Source organism: Mandrillus leucophaeus, unplaced genomic scaffold, assembly GCF_000951045.1.
Source record: "Mandrillus leucophaeus isolate KB7577 unplaced genomic scaffold, Mleu.le_1.0 Scaffold763, whole genome shotgun sequence".
Taxonomy (NCBI): domain Eukaryota; kingdom Metazoa; phylum Chordata; class Mammalia; order Primates; family Cercopithecidae; genus Mandrillus; species Mandrillus leucophaeus.
Window position 1 is genome coordinate 1,767,199 of NW_012108286.1, and position 17,727 is coordinate 1,784,925.

The following is a 17,727-nucleotide window of genomic DNA, read 5'->3' on the forward strand; positions in this document are numbered from 1 at the left end:
ATGATGCACATATGTAAATGTAGACAATGGTACTTCTGTCACAAAACAAGTTAAATGAATGGATTAATGACAGACATTAATTAGTGATAGGCAAAACCCATTAGAGAATGCATGACTCAAGACAGAATTGAGGCTCATTTATAGCATTTGGTTTAATTGTAATTAAATGTAATCCTAAAATACTGCCTAAACTATAAAACATCTTTTACTAAAATGTAAATTAGTAAAATACATCATCCTTCTCACTGGCAGGTGTACAGATAGAATTTTATAAATTGGAGATAATTCATAAAATTCCAAAAACCAGGGCCATTTGTAATGAGGCAAATACTATTTCTGTTAGAAAGATAAATTTTCTCACGTTACATTCTTTCTATAATACATCTAATTTGTGCATAAAAATAAGGACTAACCAAAGTGATTAGTGGCCGGGATAAGTTAAGATATTCTCAAATAAACTTGAAGCATTTCCTTTTAATGTTTTTCTATTGAAAATATGTTTCTGGTATGATTGCAACTTGGATATTGTTTCAGAAATATTCTTGTGCTGTGGTAGGTTAGTGCTATCAGGTTTAAAAAAACAGAAAACTAACATGGGTAAAAAGGATGCAAACAGATCTAGGTATGATTAATGGAATTTTGGGAGCTTAATGGAATTTTGGGCCTAAATATTTTAGAAATCTACTAAACAATATTCAAAAGTTAGAAGATTTTATTTCAGTAGGTTTCTTGAAACTATTCAGGCATAATGGCTAGGATAAGGATGATGATTTACCTGTGTGGGTTACCAGGTTCTCATCCCTATGTTCCTACAGGTCCCGTGATATTTGGTGTTGGATCAATTTAAGGTTGGATTATTCCATAAAACTATGTTATATTAACATCTTACAAATATGTTCTCATACTGAATTCCTTTTGCTGTGTGGGCAAGACCTGCACGACACCATCACACAGCTAATAGGACCTTTGGGCTTATGTAAGAAAATCTTACACAAATCAACATCTGAAATAAGGCTAAAGATTCTGGCACTGTTTGTAAAGCAAGTAGTAAGGCAGTAGGAACTAAAATCAGTTACTAGGTACTGTCGACAGGTACCAAGGCTGCAGCAAAGGAGAGGGGAAGGTGGAAAGTCATCAAAGTGGAAGGTCATCAAAGTGGGACCTGAGATCTAGACTGGACCTAAGGGGTAGCTAAAGGTTAGATAAGCTGGAAGAGAAGAGAAAGGAAACAACAGCCAGGGAAGTTTCAGTGGTGCAAAGAATTTGCTAGTGGGAAAGTAGGTAGTTGGGGCTAATGAGTAGTCTTTTTGAGGCTAAGAGGGGTGATAATAGATAAGATTGGAAAGTCTTAAGTGCCCTGGGGGTCAAAAGTTTATACTTGATTCTCTAGGCAATGGAAACCTTTGGAGAACTCTGAGTGTAGGAGCAATTTGATGAAGCAGTCTTGCTTAATCATAATGTGAAGTGCTGGGGTGCAGGTGTGCAGGAGAAGGGAGTGTTAAAGGGAGAAATCTGTATTCAGTTAGGAAATTCCAGCAGTAGTCCGGGAATTAATTGATTATAGCATGGAGTACGTGGCAAACATTTATTGGCTTGATTTTCCTTTCCATTTGCCACACATGTGAATGTCACAAATGATATTCATGTGTACTTGTATGGAAATCTTGCACAGATTTTAGCATCTAAGTGCCTGGGAAGTCAAAACTTTGTGGCATCATTTAACAGTATTCATTGGTAGGAGAGATGTAAATATCACAATCAGGTTAAGAATTATCAGTAAGGAAACAGATGCAATATTAGCATAGTTGTCCATTCATAATGAAGTTACTCCAATGGCTGATATTGTGCGTGTCTTTTTCAGGCATGTGGTGGCTGCATCATATCAGTCGGAGGCCAGATTCCAAACAATCTGGCAGTTCCTCTGTACAAGAATGGTGTCAAGATCATGGGCACAAGCCCCCTGCAGATTGACAGGGCTGAGGATCGCTCCATCTTCTCAGCCGTCTTGGATGAGCTGAAGGTGGCTCAGGCACCTTGGAAAGCTGTTAATACTTTGGTAAGGAGAGAAACAAGTATCTGTTTTTAACGTTCTATTTTGAAGAGCTGTAACCTGAATGTTGACTATTGGATATGTTAACTACAGGGCAGATAGAATGCATACACTTAGTGAATTTTCTTTAAAGCTGTTGTATATCCATGATTGCAGTTAAATGCTGATTATGAATTGATAGCAGTATTCTCATTAAGATTCAGACAATGAAAATAATTTCAAACCAGTTTTGAACAAGATTTGATATTTAGAATCAAAAGCTAGGAATTTTATGTATTTCAGTGTCCAATTTACATTTTAATGGTGTCTTTTAGAGAATAAAGAAGCTGGGTTACCACTTGAGCTACTGATGCATTCTGTAATTTTATTGCATATTTTAAACTATTCATACATTTTTGTTGTTGCTTCTATTAATTAGAATGAAGCACTGGAATTTGCAAAGTCTGTGGACTACCCGTGCTTGTTGAGGCCTTCCTATGTTTTGAGGTAACACTGTGTATTGTTTTTCAAAACAATGATTCAAAAATTGGGAGATACAGAAATGCATGCTGTATGCTAATAACACTAGGGTTCTATATGTAGTAATTTATAAATCCATTGACAATTTCCAAACCATCACAGCCAGTTGAAGGATCAATGTGTGGTCTTCTAGTTTAATGCTTTCCCTTCAGGGAGTGGCCATAGGAAGAGACTACAGTTCTTCATCTAGAAGTGTAGTGGAAGGCATCTCCTTACCAGAGAGGGTAGCTTTGTATTAGAGAACAGGACAATTAAAAAAAGACACACACAAATTGAGGTATCTCTCACCAGCATGTTTTCTGATACCCAGTAATGACAGCTTATCTTTGACTATTGTCAGCACCTTCTGATAGTGCCTTTGTTTTAAAATTTTAAGTTTTTGAGATAAGAATGTTTAATAGATAAATTATAATGGTGAGGAACAGGGACAGTCAGGATCTTTTATATTAAACTTTAAAAGAAAGTTTTATCATGAAAGGAGAAGTTGTGAATTATCACTTACTTTCTTCAGATGTTACCACATGTAAGGAATGACTTCACTAAACAGGGGATAATAAAAGAAACACAATTTGCTCTGCACAATTTGAAAGTGTAAATGGAATTTGATATGAGTTCCTTTAAAATGATGAAAATGAAAAATTTCAAATGAGGTGGAAATCTTGTTATTTAAATATCATTATGTATAAACCATAGTCTAATAATACTACCTCTTTGAGGAGTTAATATAAATTAATTTAAACATGCACACATTTAAGGAAGGATTAAAAAAACAGCTTTGCTATCACACTTCGTTTCCCTTTTTGCAATCTACATTTTTGTTCCAGTTTCATATACTCTGAATGATAAGCATTATTGCTCTAGCCTTCCTCTCTTAAACAAATGAAGCAACTGAAAGCCCTTTAGGCAGAAATTTGTAATAGGATGATAAACTGGTGAGGTGATGGATATATAAATAACTTGATTGACTTTCGATAATGTCAAAACATAGATCAATAATACCTCATAAATATATGCAATTACTATTTGCCAATTAAAAATATATTTTAACTTTAAAAGAGAAATTTGTAGTAGTGTAAAAGAGGTAAATGCTTCTGTTTAAAAGCAAAGTAATATTTTTCTTTTTTTCTTTTTTTTTTTTTTGCTTTCTGTTACTCCTCCTCTCCTCCCCTCCCAACCCATTTTGAAAATGTTGAAATTCAGAGTAAATTGATTTCAGATAGCATTTTTTCTCAAGTATTTAAAAAGAAAGGATATAGTTGAAAAGATTTTATGCAGATACTGTACATTATGTTAGCAAATATTACTTTAAAAATTGATTCATCTGCAATCTGGTTGAGGGAGTAGCATAACCTGCTTTGACAACAGAGCAGTGGGCTAAGATCAGCAGTTGATACTGAACTCTGAAGAAACAGGTTGGGGAAATCAGGTTCTGGGCTGAATCCTGCTAAGGCTTAAGAATTACCTGGAACCAGCAGAGTGTTAATATAGTACATCAGAAAGGGCAAACCTTGGAGAAGTATAATTACTGGAGCTCCAGGATTCCCTTTGGGAATTAATACAGGTTTACCGACCCCCAACACTTTACCTTCTTCTATCCTCAACTTTGTCAGTTTTATACTTTGGTTGATTGTCCTGGTGATTAAATGGAGAAAAGTCTCAATTTAGCAAGGGGCAACTTGTTATTCTGCCCAGACTGGACCTAAAAGTTGTCTGGAACTGTTCTGACAACCAGTTAAGTCTAACATTAGCATAAACCTGACCTGCTTTTTTTCCCCCTCTCTTTTCCAGTGGGTCTGCTATGAATGTGGTATTCTCTGAGGATGAGATGAAAAAATTCCTAGAAGAGGCCACTAGAGTTTCTCAGGTAGTGTCCAATTTCTTTGTAGTGACTTTTGTCTCTTAAATGCAACCTTACTTTGCATGTTTTCTTTTCACACAATGTGTTAGAATGAGTTTTCTTTTTTTCCTCTTCTACCCTCTAGTCTCCTATATATAAGAATGAGAAAACTTGAAGGTATTAAATTATAACTAGATTTTTAAGGTTGGTGGAAAAAGAGGAATACCTGTGCATATTTTATCAAAACAGATTTTAGACTCCAGGAGTCTAAAAGGACAATGATTTTTGTTCTTCTCATGAATTAGATGCTGCTGGTCAGGGTATTTCTGGAATTCCCAGTCTCAAGGGCTGCTCAACCCTGCTCACCATTAACAAGTGAAAGCTTTCCTGATTTTTAATTTTCACATCTGGGAACTTTGCCTTAGTCAAACATGCAACTTTAATAGTCCCTCACTCAACTATTTTTTATTTTTTCATGTTGGCACATTCAATTTGTGAGTTAATACAAACATTTCTTATTTTGTGGCAACTCAACCGCCTTCCTCCACTTCCCCCCAGCCTTTACTTTCTCCTTCAGTATTACCTCAGCATGATCCATTTAAGATTTACCCAGTGGGGTTATTGATCTTGTATTGTAGAGGATAAAAGTAATGTTTTCCTTTTAAAAGCTTTCAAAAGCTTGTTGGGGCTTTTTTTTTTTTTTTTAAGGGGGAGAACAATTCATAGAGAAGAGTTTGATTTTAGGCAAGTGGAATTTGGAGGGAGGAAGAGTGAAATCAGGAGCACTTCAAAGAGGAATAAAGTGCATGGACTGTTTCTGCACACATGATGCTGGATCCCTCTTCTGTGTATGATAGCTACTCCCAAGGATGTTTGGGTGGTAAGAGAGTAGATAAGAATAAAGAGTGAGAAAAGGCAAAGAGTGTAAAAAAAGAAAACCAGGTAGATTTTGAATTCATGTTTGTGTGCAAATCAGATAGCTGAGAAGGGAATCTTTCCAATGGGCCAGTTTTCATTAATGGAGTGAGACATCAATTGTCTTCTCCCCTATTTTATTCCTGGCCGGGGGTCCTGCCATGTGGCCCTTTTCAGGGACTGACTACTGTACTCAGCTGGTCTCACATGAGTGATGAGGCAGGTGTCCCGTCTTGTCTGCCTCGAACACTCCTCATAGGATCTTAGTACAATATTTTTAAAGTATTTTTCCATTAGCATATGGATAGAATCCACAGGGGACCAAAGTTTAATAATAGAGATGTTGTGATTGAATACTTTATAGTTCAATGTTCCCTGTCAAACTACAGCAGCATCTGGGATACTAAATTCAATGACTCTAGAGTAAAACCAGCCCCAATCAATCACTAATCTATGTATGCATTCACTTATTTATAATACCTGTTATATGGTGGCATTGATCTCAGTATCAGGAATTATACTCATGTAAAGAAAGATATGATCTCTACTGTCACATAGGACTTCTTTTTGCTAGGCTCAACAGACGTCAAATAATTACGATTAAATATGATGAGCAATGAACATTGCAAAAGAAAAAATACAGGATGTTGAGGGAGAGTGTGAAAGTCTTGGGCTCTAGTCCCTGAGGAAGGGACTTTTAATTGATACCTAATGGTTGATTCAGAATTAACTGGGCAAATGGCTTACATTGTGGGAGTAGGAGGAAGAAAGGAACAGCATGTTTGAAGGCCTGAAGGGGAGAAACAGTAGGGAGTTTCTCAAAACTGATAAAGCATTCTTTATATGGCTAGGACATCAAACGTGATGCTGATTATTAACGATGGTGTAGAAGTAGTCAGGGACCAGATAAAGTAGACTTTATTGGTCATTATAATGAGTTTGAATTTTAGTCATATTTTTAATTTTAAAAAGATTAGTGTGCTGTAGTACACAGAGTGAATTATGGGGAAGACCAAATTCATGGAAAGAGGTGAGTGAGTTGTTGGTATAGCTCAGGATAGAGATGACAGTGCTTGGGATAAGAGTAATGACACTAAAGATGGAGAGAAATGATAAGAATGTGCATTGAAAAGAATTAGTGAATGAATGGAGGAGGAGGGTGAAGGAAGATAAAGGATAACTCCTGAGTCTTCTGCCTTGAATAACGGGGTAGACAGTGATGCCATTTATTGAGATAGGGAACACTGAGGAAGGAGAAAAGTCTAGAGGGAGGAATTATATATTTATTTTTTAACCTTTTGAATATGAACTGCCTGTGAGGAATCCAAGTGGAGATGATTTAAAGGCAAGGGTTATTATAATAGGTTTGGAATTGAGTACCAAGATCACGGCTAGAGATAGAGAAGTAAATATAGATTTTGAAATAAATAGCATATCATTTTAATTGAAGATTAGAAAATGAAAGCAATCACTGAGGGAGAGAGTATAGAAGAAAAGGAACAGCTAAGACAGACATCAGAGGAATACTGGCATTTAAGGCAGAGAGGAGAAGAAAGAACCACGAATGAGCTGAAGAAAGAAGCCCGAAAATGTAGTTTACAGATACCAAAGGAAGAAAGTGTTTTTTCAGAAGGCCAGCCTTGTATTATGCTGTATTTCATGATAGTGGTCAGAAGGGGTTTGTGTTCAGAGGAAAAAGGGATATTCAGAGAAGGATTCAGGAGGAGATGGCGTATGACCTAGGCATTGAAGGGTGAGTTGAGATTTGAAAGATGAAGCTGAGGAGAAAAGATAGAATGCATGTGGGGAAGAGACTCATGGAAGCAAATGAATACAGGGCCTGGTAAGAAGACAGTGGCCCAGGTTGTTTTAGCTTATGGCACAGAGGAGAAGATATCTAAACCCTGGAGATCTTCCCTCAACCTCTTCATTTAGTCTGGAGAAAAGCAAGTGCTGGTTAGGTTGTGGAGGGCATCCCAACCCTAACGTGGAGGAACTGAGTGTGGGAAGTACTTCAGGATGAGAAGGGTCTGAAACAGCCAAGAAAGGAAGGATGTTTTAAGATTAATAAATAAAAATACTTGGTTTTACAGTTCCAAATGTCATACTGTAGAAGTGGCATAAGACAAATCAACTCGAGGTAAAGGATTTCATCTTTGGCCCAGTAAGACCAAAAGGAAACTCTCATTCTGAGTTCTCCCACAATTCTCAAAGAGAGATCTGATTTAGGGAGTTGTAGTGCTTAGAAAAGATAAGGGTAGAAAGAAAGAAATATTCTGAACCAATAATACTATATAATAATAAAGTGGAGAAATATTCATGATTCTGGTAGCAGAGAAAGAAGCCATATTCTGCTTCCTCCTTAGTCCCCTCTTTTCTCTAATTGGCCTGGATGCCTATACTTGAGGATTCATGGTCAGTTTGCTGAGCGCTCAAAGTCGGAGAAAGACCCTCTGCCTCACTGTAAGCAGAGAACAACCTTGTTCTTACAGCACAGATTAGGTAATGAGTTTATGTAGTATGTTCAACCTTGAGTGTTTTGCAAGTATTGCCCTGATACTTATAATACTTAAGGTACATGGTTTATTGACACTATATACATACTGTTAGCTAAATATTCTGCTCCTCTGTTTTCCTTCGTGACAGGAGCACCCAGTGGTGCTGACGAAATTTATTGAAGGGGCCCGAGAAGTAGAAATGGATGCTGTTGGCAAAGATGGAAGGGTAAGTGCTTTATTCTCATTTCCTTCATTCCTGCCTTCTGATCATTTTCTTTTCTTTAACAGTCTTGAAATATTGACAGGTTAGAATTCACGATATCTATAAAATAGGTCTCCAGTAATAGTGGAGAAGCTGTTAAAAAAAATCAAATTCTCTGACAATTCAGTTGAGGTGTCATGGGTATAACATTTTCTATGTTTCATACTGTTAGAATTTCTCTGATGATACTCAAAAGTAATTATCATCCTGTACTCATCATTCCTTTTGAATAGATTTTCTCTCTCATTTTCTTTTGTCTGTAGCTTTCCTTTTATATTTCAATGGATATTATGAAAACATCTAATACTTTTTTTTCTGAAGTTCCCAATTGAATCCTGTTTTTTCTTCTTTCTTCATTTCCCACCCTCCTCCCTTTTTATTGGGTTAATAAAGGCAAAGTCAAACAAAGTGGATAAGGATAATAACATGAAATTGGCTTACCATATCACATCTTGTATTTCTAATACAATGAATACCTCCAACTTCAAGGAGAAATGAAAGTATGAAAAATGTTTTACTTTAGTTTTATGGTTGTATTAATAATGTATTTGTGACTTCTCTTAAAATGTAGTAAGTTATGTTGTAGGGAGTCTATGCCATTTTACTTGCTTTAAGGAAAAATACGAAGTTGGCGTTCATCTTTTGCTTTGCAAATACTTCAAAACACTACTGAAGATGTTAAATCTTTTCTTCTTTTCCTTCCAGATTAGCAGTTCAGAGTAGATCTTGTTAATAAAAATGGTAATGGTATGTACTTACAACAGAATCACATAATCTTGAGTTGAAACACCTTTAGAGAGAATTTATTCCAGCCCTCCACCCTCCAAGTCTGAAATTTTCTTTACAGCATCCCTGGAAGGTGGTCATATGTTTTCTTTTAAGCACTTTGGTGATACAAAGCACGACACATTGTAGGATTACATATTGTGGTCACTTTTTTTTTTGACATCTCAGGTATTCTTTATCTTGAACTAAGTCCTGTTTCCTTGGGACTCTTATCCCTGATTTTCTGTTTCAGAGCAAAAACTTTATCTCTTTCCTTTTCAACATCTTAAGTATTTGAAGGTTGAGACATAAAATAAGAGGAATGTGATACCTATATATGGAAGTGGAGAATGTGAGACTGGCCTGGAGACATTTGTACTTTTTCAAATACTGTACTAGTAAAATAAGGCTGGTCTGTTGTCTTTATTTGGCTCTAGGTTGCCAGGATATGTGCTTTCCCTAAGGTTTTCTCAGATATCAACTATTGCACATCGTCCTGTTACCCCCTGTTTTGGAAATGTTGCAGGTTATTCACATAGTTTTTAAATTGCCATGCTAAGAAATGGACATAGAACTGCAGGTGTATTATGATTGTTGCTGAGCTCGGTGGGGTGAATGCCTCCCCTTTTCTAGACACCTCACCAAAAATGAGCTCTTATTATTTTATAAATAAGCTCTTGTAAAAAATGAGCTCTTACTTATATGTGGTCTCTTTTATCCTTACCAACATGCTATGAGCAGGTTATTCCTATCTTATCATAAACCAAGGCTAAGCAAGTAAAGCACTTTGCCCAGGTCACAGAATAGAAGGATGGAAACTCAAATGTCACTCTGTTTTAAGACGTTTATAAATCTGATAAATAAATTACATAAGAGATTTGTTTAAGTCTTTTATACCCACCCAATTATTCTCCCTTACCGTCAGCTTCGCCATTTCCCAAGGACACACATATTATTAACACATGGGTTATAGTGATTGAGACCATAGACTTTGGAATCTGACAGATAAGATTCAAAATCCTAACGCAGTCACATACCGGTCACATGAACCTGGGTTATTTATTATTACATTGCTTTTGTTTCCTTATTTCTAAAAAAGGACTAAAATATTTTCCTTTCAACTCCTTCCTCTTTCAAACTTCCATTTAATGATCTCTTGATGAGATCTTTGAGACTTATTTTTCGTCCACCTAAGTTGTGCCATTTACCTAGATAGATACTGAGCTCTCCCACCTTCTTTTCTTTCCCAGTGCCTAAAAGATAAAGATATTTTTAGTGCTTTTCAAATGCCTTAGTTTCCTATCCCATTCTTAAACGTCAATATGAATTTGTTTAGTTTTACTCTTTTCCTATTACTTATACCAATGCTAATCAGTGGATGAGGGAGGTAGGCTCTCAGCCACTCTTAGCTGCCTCTAGAGGCAATCTGTTACTGCACAAGGAGGCAGCACTTTCTACTGCTCTCATCAGGAATGCAGTAAGGGAACTGGTCCACGCTCAGTGCATCTGTTAGGACCAAAGGGGAGGATGAGGGTGTAGCATTCTTGAAGGAGGTACCTGAAAACTCTTTCTAAAATACTTCTCTTTTTTTTGGCCAGGTTATCTCTCATGCCATCTCCGAACATGTTGAAGATGCAGGTGTCCACTCGGGAGATGCCACTCTGATACTGCCCACACAAACCATCAGCCAAGGGGCCATTGAAAAGGTCATTTATAGATAAAAGTGGAAGGGAAAAGGCAACAGTGAGGGAAAAAAACCACCTAATTTTTTTTTTTTAAAGCTAGATAGCAATGTAAGATATGCTGCAGGTTAAATTTAATGATGAGGCTAACTTCCTTGCTCTGAGTCACCTGGGTATTCTAAAGATAACAATTTTCTTCACTGTCCTTTTGAGCCCCTTTGGTTGTATGCGAGTACAGGGGTGGTCAAACTTGAATGTGCATCACAGACACCTGGAGAGCTTGTTAAACACACTGCTGGACTCCATCCCCCAATTTCTGATTTTATATTTCTGGATCAGGCCCCAGAATTTGCATTTTTCACAAGTCCTAAGGTGACGCTATCGTTGCTAGTCTGGGGATGATAGAGAACTGCTCCTGGCGATTCTAATGTTTCAGGGCCACACACAGGTGAGCAGCATCTGAAGCAATGCTTCTCAGTTAGGAGTGGGGAAACAGGTGTGGACCAGTCACTTGAGAACTTTCTGGAATCTATGTTTTCCCTCCTCACCCTTGATTTCACCTCCAAACAGCACTTTCTGATATCTCATTTGAGCTGTCTTTGAGAGCCAGTCTTATAAAGAACGTCCCAAAAATAATGACTCTGCCTTAGTTCTCAATATGCACTGCTAGGTGTACATTTAGAGCCTATCATCTTAAATAACCTTTGAGGTGGTCCCATTAGTCTTTAGGTATATTAGATCAGGCTCAGCTCCTTTTAGTGAGCTTTTCCAGTGACCCTGCCATCAGAATCCAGGCAGACCCGTCTCTCTGGTTGTACATTGGGCTGGATTCTGAAGGTCTTTGTTCTAGAAGGTAGAGGTAGCAGGATACTTTGTAATAGCAGAAGCATAAAAGAAAAGAAGTTCTTGGATCTCAAATGTACGGCAGTTTCTCATGTCAGGATAAATGATCCTCAGAACTCAGGATTTTCGAAATCTCTCAGAGCTCAACGTGTCATAGACTCTACTTCCTTTTATACCCAATTACATTGCTGAACCACTCTTGTGAGCATAATGAGAGAGGAACTCTTGCTTTTTGTAATCAATGCCCCCTCTTGGCATAGGGACATTCTGGCTCTGGTTGAATACAGGGATTCCTGTATGTGACATGCAGGGCCTCCCTACAGGGAAACACTGTTTCCTTCCAAACATAATATCTAACCTTGTAGAGTCCAGGGCAACGGAAAAGCAACATAAAAGAAATCTCTCTGGTCTCTTTGCAGTACCATGTAATTTCAGGGCCTGTACCTCCCAGCAGGTAGGTCATTACATTGATATAGAGGTTGGACTGCAGTTTCTGGTGCTAAAGCAATGAGACTGAAAGGATTCCATTTAACCCTCAATGTAAAACCAGGTTATATAATTGTAGGCAGATAGGGGAATTTGGCAGAGAAATAATCGTGTAAAATTATTTGTTTTTTTCCTTCCTATTATTTGGTGTGTATTTATTGCATATTATTTTGTTAATAGAAGCCTAATAGTGCCCTCCATTATAATTATTAATGTAGATATATAGCTCTCTATAAAGAGAAACTAAAGACATCCAAATTTACGGTACTGTGCCTTTTAGAAAGTTTTCAAAAACTAAGATATGCTCTTTAGCACACTATATGATTATCCTTTTTAATTTAGGTGAAGGATGCTACCCGGAAGATTGCAAAGGCTTTTGCCATCTCTGGTCCATTCAACGTCCAATTTCTTGTCAAAGGAAATGATGTCTTGGTAAGAAATGCCAAGGTGCCTGAGAGGACACCACCACTATGTTACTCATGTTCGTTTGCATCTCTCTGGTAATCTTCTCTGTGAGCACCAAAGAGCAACTGAGACCCCTGGATCTGTTTGTGTCTGAGTGTGGAATGATGCATAGCGTATAACGTCTACCTTATTTGAAGGCCCAGGCTCTTGGTGGCACTGATAAGTCAGTTACAGCTTTGTAAAGCACACTGATCCATTGGGAAGGTCACCGTATGGCACCTACAGTATAGTATAGATGGATATGGTGAGACAGACTATCATAAATATACTGAATTGTAGAGTAGTCATAAATTACATGTACTGAAATTCTCCTTTACTCCTTACCCAGAGATGATACCATTTGCAAAAAAAAAAGATAAATGAACTAGATTAGTCCTAATTAATTTCGTCTACTTAGTTTAGCTAATCAGTAACTGCCTTAGTCTCTTTTGTGTTGCTGTAACAGAATACCTGAGTCTGGGTATAACTTACAGAGAAAAGGGGTTTACTTGGCTTATGATTCTGGTGGCTAGAAAGTCTAAGATTGGAAAGCTGCATCTGGTAAGGGTCTCAGGCTGCTTCCATTCATGGTGGAGAGTGGAAAGGTAGTGGAAAGGGAAATCAGATGGTGAGGGAGAAAGTGAGGGAGAGAAACTGAAGAAACCATACTTTTTAACAGCCCACTGTTACGAGAATTAATTTACTCCTACCAGACTGAGAACTCACCCCAACAGGAGAGCATTAATTTATTCATGAAAAATCCACCCCTGTGACCCAAAAACCTCCCACTAGGCTCCAGTTTCCATCACGGCCACATTGGGGACCAAATTTCAACACGAGTTTTGATAGGGACCAACCCACATCCAAACCATAGTAGTAACCAACATTGATTTACCTCCTACTGGCAGTCATATGGTGGCTGCAAAGCTGTATTAGGCAAGCCTCTGCTCTCAAAAATCCTGTAATTTAGTGAAGGTTTGGTAGAAGATAAATTTGTAGAAAACTATAAAGTACAGTATCATAGTTGCTAGAGGGGATGTACAAATAAAACGGTATTGGACTTATAGAGCAGAGAGGGCATATTCACCAGTGTGTGTGTGCACGAACATGTATTTGAGCATCCTATGCTTGGTTAGGAGTAGATCATAAAAGATTTCAGGGTAGATTTTGTATTGTGAACTGGATCTTGCAAAATGGTTGGAATTTTGACAAGTTAAGGATGGTAGAGAGATTATTACATATAGATAGAACATCATCTGTAAAGGTGAAAAAAGAGCATATTTGGAGACAGTAAATAGTTCAGTTGAATCAGATGATTTTACTGAGTAAAACGAATGAACTGGGAAAGTAAGATTGAGTCCAGGAGAGTAGTATAAGATAAAGATAGTGAGGTGCATTGAAGCAAGAGGACAGAAGCCCTTCGGGGATTAGACTTTAATCTGATGCCAGTGGACATTCAGCGAAGGTTTTCAGGAGGGGTATGGCATTATTTGAGCTCTGCATTAAATGAAACCCATCAGCAGTGCATGGGAATGCAATTTGGAAAAAGGCATGAAAAAAGTCAGAGTTCAGAGATACTGACTCAAAGTATCAGGAAAAATCCAAGCCGTGAGGATAAAAGAGATAAGATTAGCAAAACAAGAGCTGGTCCCCAGTTAATAACAGCTGGAAACCAGTGGTAGAGAGAATATTAATATTGTTGTTACTGGCTCTCAATGTCCTCTTTCTCATTTTGAATTTTATCTCTTCAGGTGATTGAGTGTAACTTGAGAGCTTCTCGATCCTTCCCCTTTGTTTCCAAGACTCTCGGGGTTGACTTCATTGATGTGGCCACCAAGGTGATGATTGGAGAGAATGTTGATGAGAAACCTCTTCCAACATTGGACCATCCCATAATTCCTGCTGACTATGTTGCAATTAAGGTAACATTTTCAAAAATGTTAGTCATTTTTGAAATGTATTAGTCATTTTATGAGTTCTAGTGAAATTAAAGGAACAATTTGTCATCAAAAATCTTGTTACTTTTAAAACCTTCTAACTAAAGGGTTGGACTAGAGATTTATGTTTCCTTTTGATAATGTACTGCAGTTGTACTATAGGCAACTTTATGTGAACTATTGTACATTTCAAAAAAATTTTAAAAACCATCTAGAATTCCATAACTTCAAAACCAAGTAACTGAGTGAATTATCAGCTTTTTATGCAGCTGACACATGATGATGCTAGTTTAGCTGGTAAATAGAAATCCAGGACATACTTTGTTAGGGTAAAGCTTGAATTGTGCCCAGTCTTACATGACCTTTGTAAAGAGGGTTACCCTGTGGGGGTTGGCTAAATTCCTACCACACTGACCACCTTTGCTTAGTACATGTTTTCTTCAGTGGCATGATTTTTCCATTTGAAAAATTGAGACTGCTGTTGCTGTATATGGTGCTGTGAGGTTGTTGAAATTGATGACACCTTTAAAAAGAGTAACCAGGAAAATTTAAAGTTTGTTCACAAATTTCCAGTACATATGTGTATTTTAAGTAATACCTTAATAATGCCATTGTGATCTTCTAGCTGCATCATTATGATTGTGCACAGAACTATGACCTTTAACTACTTGGCTGGACAGGAATAAGGATTGGTGATATATAAACGTATTTGAATTACGTAGATGAAGAGCACAATGAAATTAATATTTATGTAACATTAATATTGATATATTTATGTAAAATTGACAAATTTCTGATGTTTTCAAAAGGTTTCTGTTCCTATATGTGCTAGTGACCTCAGCCATAATTGTGTTACAGCTCAGACTTGGACTTTTGATTTTTATGATAGGAACTTTAAGTTGAAGCTGTGCATTTAAAAATCTGTATTAATCTTGCTTAAGCTGATAATGTAGGATGCCTTGAATGTTATAGTGCATTGAGATGGAATGTGACTTTTTATGTTTGGAGGAGGGGTGGCATTTTATTCCTGGAGACTATGACACAAATATATCGTTAAATCTTTTAGTAGAAAAATAGAGAAAAATTTTTTTTTCACTGGAGATTCTATATGGATTTTAAGTTCATGTTTCTTTATTCACAGTTATAGGAGTATGCTTATTTCTTTTAGTAAATTGATAAATGAATTTTTAACTAAAAATAATATTGATGGATAGATACGCATTTGTTTTGTTTTGTTTTGTTTTGAGATGGAGTCTCACTCTGTCACCCTGGCTGGAGTGCAGTGCCATGATCTCAGCTCACGGCAACCTCTACCTTCCAGGTTCAAGTGATTCTCCCTCCTCAGCCCCCTAAGTAACTGGGATTACAGGCACATGCCACCACAACTAGCTAATTTTTATATTTTTAGTAGAGATGGGGTTTTGCAATTTTGGCAAGGCTGGTCTTAAACTCCTGAACTCTGGTAATCCACCTGCCTCGGCCTCCCAAAGTACTGGGATCACAGGTAGATACACATTTTTTAAATGCACTGTGTCTTCCAGCTTACTCATTCCCTAGTTAGCATTGTATATAAATCTTAAGTTTTTTCAAATTACTTATTCATTGTCAATCTTAATAGCCTAGTGAGGCTAGTGGGTATCAACAGATGGGGAAATAGGGAAGCTGAAGTGCAGAAATGTGTAACTTGAGCAAGATAATCCAGTGAAATGACTCCCAAGCTAGAATTCCCATCATAATTTAGATTGGGTGCCAGAATCGATGGAGAAATTGATAAAATTCCTCCATGTACCAGATAAGTGGACATATAGCAAGAAATGGAAACTTGGTTCTTCATGAATTGCATCAGCAAAATAAATGAAAAGGAGGCGCTCCTATATTCTAGCTCATATGAATGTTCTGCACAAAACTGTTTCCAAGAAGAATGTTTTTCAAAGCTTTTAAGAGGTGTCAACAACAGTTTAATGTCTCAGAAGCTGGCTTACAGACAGCCATTCCTGGCAAGGTGGCTTGTTGCAAGTTCAAATGATCAGAACAAGAAGAGGAATGTTTCCAAAGCCTATCAAAGAGAAAAAATGTGTTTGAACTCTGTCTGGAGAGACCAATGCCCAGTGGACTTTGAAATCATTCCAGTAGGAATATGCACGGGCCAGATTAGAAACACTGGTCCCGACTGGTCTCAGGGGCCCTATTTACAGAATTAATTTGTGATTATTTAACCTAAAGTTTTGGCCAAGAGCTCAAGAAATTCTTGGAATGGAGTTTTAAAGCTATTTTTCAAGTCAGATGCTTGGACCCAAGAGATTTTTTACATGTCTACTGTAGCCTAAGTGAACCCTGTGAGATATGATTCGCTAAATATATTTATCCTCTCTTATTCATTTTCTGCTTTTCCCTCACATAATTTTTCTCCCTGTTTTTTTTTTCCGACAGGCTCCCATGTTTTCCTGGCCCCGGTTGAGGGATGCTGACCCCATTCTGAGATGTGAAATGGCTTCCACTGGAGAGGTAACTAGTTAATTATCCATGGAAGCGTTCATTAAATCTACTTTGAAATCTAAGGTTTTACGATTTGAATACAGTAAAATAAAGGGAATAAAAACTTCTGCCATCAGAGTAAGACTCAAAGGGCTTATGAATTTTGAATTTGAAAAATATTTTACTTCTATTTGGAATAGGGTCTAAATTCTTATTTATATTTTAACATGGGAATATAATACACGTGTTCCTAATTCATTTTCACATGAGAATATCTTCCAAGTATTTATCTAGACATCCAAGTAAGTATCTTCTATGTCTTTTTATTAAAGGTTCTCAGGTCTCTCTGTAACAGCACCTCATCCCCTGCCTCGCTGCCATTAAATTAGATCATTTGATTTTTACTAGTAATATGGAGAATGACAGTATTGTAAAGATCATAGACCTAAACATTGTGGAATCTGCAGATACATACAAAATTTCAGGACTACTTTTAACCTCCTGGGGATTATCTAAAAACTATAATGGAATTGGCCACTGGATGTCCCTCTTCACTTGTGTTGAGGCTGTGTCAGCTGAAGGTTTCTTTAGGATTGTGAAATGTGTTTCTTATAAAGAGCTGTCAGATTCTAGAAAGTTCTCTCCATGTCAGTGTCAGGACAGTTTGTGAATCACCTAGCCCTTGACAGACTTACTAGATACAACCTTCAGATTCTCATCAGTGCACATCCAAGTGGCAATATCAGACTGGAAGTAATCATTGTTTCCTCTTGGTATTAAGGAAAACCTAAAAGGAGAAGATACTTAATTGCAACAGAGTATGTGATGTTTTATATGGTTGCCTGGTTACAAGCAAGATTTGTGGTGAGAAACCAAGTGAAACAAGAAGGCAGGCAGTCAGAAATAAATGGCTGTCCGGTTTGTATTTTGACTCTTAGAAAGGGGACTATTTGCCTCTTTGTTGCTTCTTTTAATTTAAGGGCAAAAAACCCTTACTTTTAAATGAAGGCGCTA

At 37.2% G+C, this 17,727-nt stretch overlaps 1 protein-coding gene across 3 annotated transcripts in view; it reads left to right on the top strand.

Annotated features, from left to right (window-relative positions):
* Positions 1-17,727, top strand: part of CPS1 (carbamoyl-phosphate synthase 1, mitochondrial) — a 196,055-nt gene that overhangs the window by 165,439 nt on the left and 12,889 nt on the right. For all 3 annotated transcript variants that reach the window (XM_011966550.1, XM_011966549.1, XM_011966551.1), the window contains 8 exons: positions 1,862-2,056; positions 2,469-2,536; positions 4,358-4,433; positions 7,968-8,045; positions 10,445-10,552; positions 12,200-12,289; positions 14,053-14,223; positions 16,669-16,743. In XM_011966550.1, coding sequence (XP_011821940.1) covers positions 1,862-2,056; positions 2,469-2,536; positions 4,358-4,433; positions 7,968-8,045; positions 10,445-10,552; positions 12,200-12,289; positions 14,053-14,223; positions 16,669-16,743 — 861 coding nt within the window. The remainder of the gene's footprint in view (positions 1-1,861; positions 2,057-2,468; positions 2,537-4,357; positions 4,434-7,967; positions 8,046-10,444; positions 10,553-12,199; positions 12,290-14,052; positions 14,224-16,668; positions 16,744-17,727) is intronic.